At 48.1% G+C, this 10,291-nt stretch overlaps 1 protein-coding gene across 1 annotated transcript; it reads right to left on the bottom strand.

Moving 5' to 3' along the window:
- Positions 1-313: 313 nt before the first annotated feature.
- On the bottom strand, positions 314-2,777 carry PTF1A (pancreas associated transcription factor 1a). The gene is made up of 2 exons (XM_033165533.1): positions 1,895-2,777; positions 314-683 (listed from the first exon to the last, which is right to left on the bottom strand). Exons 1-2 carry the CDS (start codon positions 2,571-2,573, stop codon positions 481-483), a joined length of 882 nt encoding a protein of 293 aa, XP_033021424.1. The 5' UTR covers positions 2,574-2,777; the 3' UTR covers positions 314-480.
- Between the last annotated feature and the right edge of the window lie 7,514 nt (positions 2,778-10,291).

Here is a 10,291-nt window from a genome sequence, read left to right as displayed (position 1 = left end):
TCAAGGGGTTTTTGTCTAGTTTAAAGTTATATCTGAACATTTATGCCCCCATACACACATTTACCACCCATTCATGCACACACCCCTCCAAATAAAATCACCTTCAGATTTAATCAAAGTTTATTATTAATAAAATATAACTGGCATATTCGACAAATCATAATAAATTATGTTCACATTTTCTGCGATGTATGTTTCTTTTTCCAACAAAGAATTGTGCCCAAAAGGTGCTGGTGGATAAATCTCAAATTAATTGCATATTTTTAAATTAGCATAAATTATATAAATTATACATTCAACTGTCAAAGGACAGTTCTATTCCCGTAACTCTAAACAGTAATAAATAGATAAATAAATAAAAAGTTGATTGCCATTAGAATACCTTTCTGTAAAGTACCTTTGAAAAATATACGCCTTTAAGTACACATGTACACTGGTAATAAAGATTATTGATATTTACAACCCAGTAACTTTCACATTTCATGCTACAAAGTCAAAGGGGGGTTCATTTTCTATGTTGTTTAGGGAAGGCTTGCTGTTTAATTTTCTAGGGTCTTCAGGGGTCCACACTTTAGCAGTCCTAATAATGTTTTGTTCCTTCAGCTGTTTCTCGTCAGTCCAGGAGAGAGAATGTCCAGCCAAAGGAGGAAGTCCATAATCTGGGTCGCTTGGAGAAGGTGATCCTGGAGAAAAAGAGAGGAAGAGGGGTGAATCACAATCGCAACATTCTCACCGAATGCAGGAAAGAATCAACACCTGCGCCAAAGCGCCCCGTTTTCTCTCTAGGCTATTGTAGCGCAGGACAGCAGCAGGTGCTCTGCCTAACCTTGGCGTTCAACGCCTGTTGCGTGCAGCGGCAACTCACACCGCCTTGCGGTTATCTATCTATCTATCTATCTATCTATCTATCTATCTATCTATCTATCTATCTATCTATCTAATACAGAGAACTCTTAATATCTGCATCCCATTCCCCCACCCCCACCCCAAGGTATTTTTCTCTACCGGAACTGCTCCTGGGTGCTTGGAGGAAAACACCAACTAGGAAGCGCATTCCTTTAGAGTGCGAAAGGGGTCAGGAGAAACTTTTAGCATAGCACATAGGAGTCTCCCTTGAACCAGCCAGATTTCTAAATCTTTTCCTAACCACAATGAGGAGCCTTGTATTCGCGCAAAAGGCGCACATGCCACTAGCCCTCCTGAAGCTAGGGCGCACACATGAATCCGTGCGCTCGCTTGGCCGCGCGTGTGGTGTGTGTGTGTGTGTGTGTGTGTGTGAGAGAGAGAGAGAGAGAGAGTTGCCTAGTGGTGGCGGCGATTCCTTTCCACCCCCTAGTTGTCAAGACCTGAAGAGTTTGCGGGTGCGGGTGAGAGGAGCGCACTTTAGAAACAGCGAGCGCCTGCTGTCTCCACGAGCGCGCGCTCCTTCATCTTTATCTTTCCAGGACTGCTTGCAGTTGCATTTGCGTTTGTGTACAACAAATGTGCCTGTGTGCGTGCGGGTGATAATTTCTTCGCGCGCGTCTGCGGGTCTCTGCGCGTGTGAAAACACCAACCATAAAACTCCGAGACTGGGTGCTGTTGTTGGGTATGTTTGCGTGCCAGGGTTCGCTCGTGCGCCTATGGGAGGGAGGAAAAACGTGTGGCAGAGTGTAAGAGGAGCTTAAAGTGGAGTTTTCAGGGGTGGGTGATGCCAGCGTGTACATGTCTCTCCCTGGGGGAGAAAGCGAGGCAAACACGAGCGCAGCGCCTTAACTAGACTGCAACGGCGCCTGTGTCTTGAGGCGCGCGCCTGAGCGGCTTTCCGAGAGCCACCTTGGCGCAGGAAGCGCCTTCCTTCCCCGGCCAGCGCGCCTCTCTTGGGTGCAGGGCGGAGGGCGGCGCCCGCACTTACTTGTCCCCCGGTGGCAGATGATGACCTTCTTGGGCTGGCAGGGGCTTTGGGTGCCGGCGCCGCGCAAGGGCAGGTCGGACTGGACCAGCTCGCTGAGGAAGTTGATGTAGCCGATGGCGAGGCGCAGCGTGTCCACCTTGGAGAGGCGCTTCTCGTAGGGCAACGTGGGGATGTGCGAGCGCAACCCCTCGAAGGCGTCGTTGATGGACTGCATCCGCCGCCGCTCGCGCACGTTGGCCGCCTGACGCAGCTGCTGCAGCTCGGCCTCGGAGCGCACCCGGCGCCGGCGCCTTGCCGCGGCCGCCGCGCTCAGCGCCTTCAGGCCTGCCCGGGGCGACGCCGCGCTGCCGCAGCACTCGGCCCCGAAGCTGCTCGACGACGGCGACGACGGCGGCGAGTAGGACGATGAAAAGCTGCCCGCCGCCCCCTCGCAGCAGAAGGCGCCCTCCGGCTGACCCCCGGGCCCGGCACCAACGCAGGCCCCTCCGTCGCCAACGCCGCCGCGGTAGCAGGCCTGGAACTGAGGCGTCAGGAAGTCCACGTCGGCCTCCAGCAGCTCGTCGCCTTCCAGGGGGTCGCGGGACGACTGGTCGGTGAAGAAGTCCTCGTCGTCGAAGTAAGGCGCTGAGGTAAAAGAGTCCAACCCCGCGGGGAAGTGCTCCAGCAACACTGCCTCCATGGCGGGCTTCTTTCCCGCCTCAAGGGACACTGTCCAGCAGGGAGCGGGACGAGGCCAGGCGCCGCCGCCTCCTCCTCCTTCTCCTCAGCCCCACGCCTCGGGCTCCTGCGGCGCCTTGACTTGCCGCGACTCCTCGGGCTTACGCGCGCTCTCTCTCCCCAGAGGGAGGCTGCGGACTTACACGAGCTGAGGGCTGGCACGCGAGGATTCTTATAACTACAACCGCAGGCGCGTGCCATTAACCAACAGCGACAGCCAATCAGAGCTCGGGCAAGCGGAGGTGGAGGGGGTAAGTGGGGGGACCCCGCGGTTAAGGAGGGGGGGTCGCGCGCACACCTAGACGGCTCCTGGACAGGAGGCGGGGCTAGCGGGGGCGGAGGCCGGCGCTCTCTCTCTCTCCTGCCAGTCTCCAGTTAGCGCTGCCTGCCTGCTACCCGTCGCCGTCTCTTTTGCGCAGCGGATGGTCCAGTGGGGCGCTCAGCGCTGGTTTGTGTGAGCTACAGGTGCACGTCCGCCGCGCAGCGGGGAAGGCCACGGGACTGGCAGGCAGCGCGGTGCCATTGTGTCTCCGCTTCTGGAGAGCCGCGAGGAAAACGTTCAGCAAAAAGCTCTTGGCTAGCTAGTCCACCTTTCTTGGCCCACAAGCCCAACCAACAACGCCCCCTTGCCTCCCCTCCGAAAGCAGGATCTTGCCCGTGGTATCTGTATTAGCCGGTAGAAGCCAGACGACTGTGCGCCGCAAGCCCACCACTGAACACCAGGAAACCTTTGAGAATGTCATTAACGTGGGCGCAGATCACCAGTCCCTTAAACCTAGACGCTGTGAACTCCAGTCCGGAGCATTGCACGAGGGAAAAGATCCTTACCATTATGAGAGTGGTTTTTTTTTTAATGTTACTTTATTTGAATTAGTTTCTACTTAAGCAGTTAAGCGAGATGAGCGCCGCAACCCCAGAGTCGTCCGCGACTGAACCTAAAGGTCAGGGGTCCCTTTACCTTTACCTTTAACCATGCGATCACACTCATAAGAAAAGGAGGTTAAGAGGCAGGCCTCCCCTTTCACTTGCTTTGTGAAACAGAAACAAAATAGAAAATTCTTTCCAGTTGCACCTTAGAGACCAACTGAGTTTGTTCTTGGTATGAGCTTTCGTGTGCATGCACACTTCTTCAGATACACTGAAACAGAAGTCACCAGATCCTTAAATATAGTGAGGGAGTGGGGAGGGGTATTTGCTGACTGTGAGTGTGGAGCCACCAAGAGTAGTTACTGCGAGTCAGTAATCCGGGGTAAAAGATTACTTATGCCTGCGTTCTGGCTGGAAAGTAAGAGCAAGTGAAATTGGTGGGGCATAGTTGAAGATGTGCAGGTGTCTACTCAGAAAGAACCCCGTTGGGCTCAAGGGGATTTTCTACCTAAATCAAACAACAAACAAGATCAGAGGAATGAAGCCGGTGAAGGAGAGTTAGGGCAGAGGGAGCTAGGAGTGAAACTGCGCAAGAAATGCGCTTTAGGTTGCGATATGGGACGGGGCATTTCCCAAGCAGTGAGGCTGAGTTTCCAGGTCTATCGCCATAGCTGCCTCCTCGATAATTTAATACAGAATGAATTTCTTCTGGCACACTGGTTTTGCACTGGCCTGCAATTTTGGACAATATCCAATTACTCAGCTGAAAACAGAGATCAAAGAACACGAGGCATACTTTTCAAAACGAGTTTCCTTCCGTTATTGGTGTTGTTGTTTTACAAAATGTAAATATTTCACTATGTACACTCCATCACATCTCTACACGCCTATTTATTTATTTGTTTGTTTGCTAACCTATCTTTCTCCCCAAGGGAGCCCAGGGTGGCAAACAGCATTAGAAATGAGATAAACATTTAGAAACTATTTTAAATCTTTTAAAAAAATGTTATGAACATGTGAAACACACACTCACACAGTTAATAGTTTCAAGGCTACCAGAAACAGCACCTCCCAGCTGCCACATGCCTGGGTGAACAGACACGTTGCAAAGTTATTAGCTAACCTAAGAAGCGTCCTGCTGGATCCTTAGTCCAACATCCTGTTCTCACAATGGCCAACCAGAAGCCTCAACGGGAAACTCGCAAACGGAATCTGAGCCCAATTGCACTTTCCCTCTCTGCGGTTTACAGCGACGGGTTTGGGGAAGCATTCTGTCTCGCACTCTGGAGGCAGATCACAGCCGTCATGACTAGTAGCTACCGAGAGCCTACCTACTCGGCCATGAATTTGTCTAATCTCTAGGCAAAGCGACAGAGAAACTGTGGTCATCCGGATGCTTTGTACTCCAACTCCCATCATTCCTCATCATTTGCAATGGTGGACGGGGCTGATGGGAGTTGGAATCCAGCAACAAGAAAAAAAAAACCTTGGAGGGCCATAGCTTTCGCATCCCTGCTCCTGGACAACTCGTACTCTTTAGTTCTGTCCGCCCTCCAAACACACCAGGAGCACCAGGGAGGACGTTTTCCAGCCCTTGCACTCGTGTCCCTACTAGGTAATAGCGGCTGCTATAGTATTTGGGGTTGGTAGCCATCCAACTTTGCGCTTGGCAAAGGATTTGGTGGTGGTGGTGGCGGCGGCATGTCTTGACAACGAGGTAGTAGGAGAGTAACTAACCCGCCTTAAGTGACTTTGTGCAAGCACCTATGCACCCACGACACGCACAGATCTATATCGTTCTATAGGTATCAGCCTTGCTTTGGAGAGAGGCCAGTAAAGCTGAACCACGATTTTGCCCGTCCTTTAACAAGAACAACCGAAGCGTGGGTTGATTGGCTTGCATTGTGAGCTTTTTCATGACACCCGAAGTTAAGGACATATTTCTCCAAATACATCAGACCAAATTACATCAGCTCCTTGTGATTGGGTGTTTATCGATTTTTAAACATATCGGATTTTTACTCTCCCCACCCTTTGTCATCTGCCTTCTACTCCTCTTAAATTCAAACCCTAAGTTGCAGCGATCGTTTCCTAGCTTCCCTCCGCCCCTCCTCCCGGCTGATGAAAGAATTGGGAATTCTGAAGCTGGCCAAAATGTCATCTTTCGGAGCAATAATGTTTTCTGCCCATAAAGCCGTGCAATGTCTTCCACTCTAACCTTAAACACACTTAACGTGGAAATAGAGAAGCAGGTGTCTGGATACAGCCTCTGTTGCCGAAGAATAAGTCCTTTCTCTCTCTCTCAGATTGGTAAAGAGCTACCTCGTGTCGTGAGAACCATCGGAGCGATCGCTGTGCTGCGAGAGCGCTAGACAAATTGCGCCTGGTAATATTCAGTCTGTTTTAGATTCTGAGGAATACTACACTGAGCCTTTACCCCCATTTTTGCTGAATTTTGTAGGACCTCCGAGTGATTGTGTTTAGAATAGGGGCTCTAGGGGTACTACTGCTGGAGATGGATCACACACACACACACTTTGAGGGAAGCGCATTTTGCACAGTGCAGAAATACAGATAAGAGGCAGCGCTTCTCTCTCTCCATGCAGTGCAAAGCTAAGGGCAGAAGGGTAATGAATGACCAGACTTCAAAGCCTTTCACAAACCGCGATAACGGGGGGGGGGACGGACGGACGGACTCCGGAGAATAGACCGGCACGGCAGCGAACAAAGGCTTAATTCTTGGAACGTCCTGGATTTTGCACTAATCCGTTCGAAAAAGAGGAGAGGAAATCAAAAACATGGTAAGGGTGAAAGCGTTCGTGGCTTGATCAGCGCTTTGAATCGATTCGTTCATTCATCACAGATTATCAGTGGGAACTGCAATTGGAGCTGCTCCCGTGGTTTATAACGTTTAGTGAAGAATGCATGTGCGCCCTTCGACGGGGACAATGCTCTTAAGATTACTCACCAAGTCACAAGTTGCCTTCTGTCTCCACCCCTGCCCCGCCGCACCCCCGCAATGTCTAGCTTGGCTTACTCTCTCCAGCTACATACTTTGCATGTGTTACCTTGACCTTTTGGAACTCTTACATTTAGTGTGGCTAATTTGCATGGGGCTCCCAAACCGGCCTGGAGGCTTTCTCTGCCCTAGAGGTAAAGGTAAAGGGACCCCTGACCATTAGGTCCAGTTGTGTCTCTGGGGTTGCGGCGCTCATCTCGCATTATTGGCCAAGGGAGCTGGCGTACAGCTTCCGGGTCATGTGGCCAGCATGACAAAGCTGTTTCTGGCGAACCAGAGCAGCACACAGAAATGCCATTTACCTTCCCGCCGAAGCGGTACCTATTCATCTACTTGCACTTTGACATGCTTTCTAACTGCGACGTTGGCAGGAGCTGGGACCGAGCAACGGGAGCTCACCCCGTTGCGGGGATTCGAACCGCCGACCTTCTGATCAGCAAGCCCTAGGCTCTGTCACCCTAGAGATAGTTGCCCTTAATCCCAGCAGTGGAGAGAAATTTGTGGCTCCTCAGTGTGGTGATGGGTCTAATCATTGGATAACATGGGGAAAAAATCACAAAGCATGTGCGCAATGAAATGGACATTATAAATGAAATATGCTTATATACGTGTTATAAATTGTAGCGTAAACACTTCCAGAATGCACACAATCTCCCTCATGCAATCCTGCTCCTCCTCTGTCTTTCTACCTGGCAGGCAGTAAGGTTTGGAGTCAGGAATGGGGAACCTGTACAGATTTTATTGGACTACAACTCCCACAATCCCTGGCCATTGGCCATGCTAGTTGGGGCTGACAGCAGTTGGAATCCAGCAACCTCAGGAGGGCTGCAGGTGTCTGGCATCATCATCAGCCTCAGCATTTGTAGCTGGAATCAATCAGGGCCCTGCCTTCCCAGGCCACATGGGAAAAGGCCTGCAAGGCAGGGAATAGAACTCACAACCAAGATGGAATTAGAGAAACAGAAAATTATTCAATCCAGCTCCAAGCTGGAGCTATCTGCAGGAAGAACCCTTTAAATCTAGCCATGATTCCATTTCTGGCACTTCTTCACTGTGCTACTGGCCCTGATAGACTCTAATGAAGAGGAGACATTGGTTACTTCTTATATCCCACAGCCCCAAATGATGGGCAGTGCAACCTTATCTCCATCTATTCAGAAGTAAACCCAATGGTGTTGAATGGAATTTATTCCCAATTAGATGTGCCTTAATGTTGCAATCCTATGCACAATTGCATGGGAGTAAACTCAAATGAATTCAATGGGGCTTACTTCTTATCAAGTACTGTAATGTGTAGGACTGGGCTGCTTATGCCTAATCTTACACCTGGATTTGGGTGTCTCACTGTAGAGATTAGCGTACAGTCAAGATAGCATTTCCGTCTAAAGAAAGAGTAGATAGATGATGCACACAGATCCACACATACTCAGCTCTGATACTGTATTATTATATTCAGGATAATGGGTTGTTCTTATCCTGTCTGGCTCAATTTTGCCTGCAGCTGAATCAGTTTCATAAATAGTAGCAAAGTTACAGAAGGGATGGGGTGCAGCACTTAGGTATTTAGCTATGTTAGAGGTGATTCCCTAATGTTCATCAGGTCATTCACTTTAAAATACAGTAAGCCAGCCCTACTGCATTTGAAGGCCCCTCAGTTTTGCAGTGTGGGATCCTAGACTTTTGCTCACTCTGAGCACCACTGGGACAAGGACCAGCCCAAGATATCTTGCTGCATTAATTAGAGTGTCCTGCTCTCCTTCAAGTACAGCCAAGTTATTTTGGCACCTGGGGCAGCAATTTCCCCAAGTGCCTCTCCCCCTTTGTGGCACTAAAAATACAACAATAACACACTAAATAACTAACCATTTTGCTTTCAGTGACACCCAAAACCAGCTGCCTCAATTTGTCTCTTGGTAGAGTGGGCCCTGACTGGGATGGAGGAAGAGTCTTGTGATAGCCAATGGATGTTTTGCCACCATGCACCAGACTCTTTTCTCTGCAGTATAATTCTCTGTATCAGAGATATTGTCACATAACTGTTTTATAACCTATCCCAAGGGCTTACACATTAATATGTCTTCCCACCCTCCTTGCCAGGGTAAGGTATTTTAGGTTTGCCCTCAGAATGAATAATTTGGTACACAGGAACATAGGCAGTTTCCTCATGCTGAGTCAAACCATTTGTCTACCTAGCTCAGCACTGTCTACTACACTGACTGGCAGCTCTTCTTTCCCAGTTCTACTTGGACACACCAGGGAATCGAACCTGGGACCCTCTGCAAATGTAGCAGCTGCTCTAGTAGCTACCAAAGCCCTCCTAGCAGTAGAATCTATTCAACACAATCTATTGTCTTCAGTGTGATTTACTCCCAGATAAGTAAGTATGAAATTGTAGCCTAAATCTGAGGATAGGATCCTTGTTCGTGAACCCCCTGTTGTATGATTAAGGGAAGCTGCAACCATATACTCTTGGGTTTAAGCCCCAATGAATTTATTAGGACATAGGATATATATGCAATGTGCTATACCATATTACCTGGAAATAAAATCCATTGAACTCAGTGGGGCTTGTGAGTTGGCAGGTATAGTATTGCAGTCTCAGTAAATTCTTTCCAGACTAACAGCACAATCCTACACATCTGCGGAGAAGCAACCCCCATTAAATTCAATTAGACTTCCTATGCACTTACCTGGGAATATATCCATTTGAATTCAATGTAACTTACTTTTGAGTAGACATGCATAGGATTGCATAGTAAGATATTTTGTGTTCAGTACAACTCACCCTGTGCACTAGGACAATCAAGTAATGCTCTCTCTTTGAAAATATAAAAGAGGACAGTCATTGGAAATAAGTGATTCCCTTAAAAAAAACCTTTATCTTTTAAAATCCATTATGTTTAATTATTTGTAATATTAATACAAAAATGCATATAGAAGGTTCAATATAGATATATTTGCTTTCCTTTCATACGCAAGATGGGGCCCTCTTCTAAGATTATGCATTTGCAATCTATACAGGTACAAAATAAAATAAAGTATGCACTTTCTTTAGAAGTTTTATGTTTGCTAGTCAATAAAGTCAAATGCACCAGATCAACAAGTTAGCCTGCAGTCCTATACCCAGTTACGTGGGAATAATTCCCATGTAACAAAGAAATGGGAACTTCTGATTAGACATGTGTACAGTATGAAATTTATGATCAGGTGACAATAATAAAATGTCTAAGTAAGATTAAACATTTGGAAAGGGTCACAGTTTTAGGAAAGCGTGAGTGTTCAGTTTCCAGGTAGCCTAATATAAGACAGACTACTGGCATCAGGCTCAGGAATTTGATTATCTCCTACATTTGAGGGATGAATTTGTAGTTATAATCTTCTACCTGTATGGGGTGGACCTACACCAATTAAGCTTTTATTCACATTGGAGGAAAATCTCAAAATGCTGCACAATGGGACTCTGGAACAGAAGGTGACTCAGCTTAATGAACCAGGGATAACTGTATATCTATTGTCCAGAAAAAGACAGGGCATGGTAGAGGTGTATACATTTATGCAATATTGTTGGGAAAGTGGATAGAGGGAGGTTCTATAATGCTGGAACACAGACTCATTCAAGAGATTTAGCAAAATATTTGAGAGAGAAAAAAATAAAGCATAAGAACATGAGATGAGTCCTGCTGGATCATATACTATAGGCCTATCCAGACTAGCATCCTGTTTCCCAGAGGGACCTAACCTCTAAGAGAAGCCCACAAGCAGGCTTCAGTTTCCCAGAAACTGGTATTCAGTGT

This window comes from Lacerta agilis, chromosome 12 (assembly GCF_009819535.1).
Source record: "Lacerta agilis isolate rLacAgi1 chromosome 12, rLacAgi1.pri, whole genome shotgun sequence".
In the NCBI taxonomy this organism is placed as follows: Eukaryota; Metazoa; Chordata; class Lepidosauria; order Squamata; family Lacertidae; genus Lacerta; species Lacerta agilis.
Note: the sequence above shows the minus strand (reverse complement) of the source record. Positions and strands in the feature narration are given on the sequence as shown.

What these genes read in the sequence shown, in the direction of transcription:
- PTF1A (XM_033165533.1), bottom strand. Translation starts at nt 2,573, where the DNA reads ATGGAGGCAGTGTTGCTGGAGCACTTCCCCGCGGGGTTGGACTCTTTT. An exon ending in CATCTGCCACCGGGGGACAA is followed by an intron (nt 684 to 1,894) that starts GTAAGTGCGGGC and finishes CTTTTTCTCCAG; the next exon opens with GATCACCTTCTCCAAGCGAC.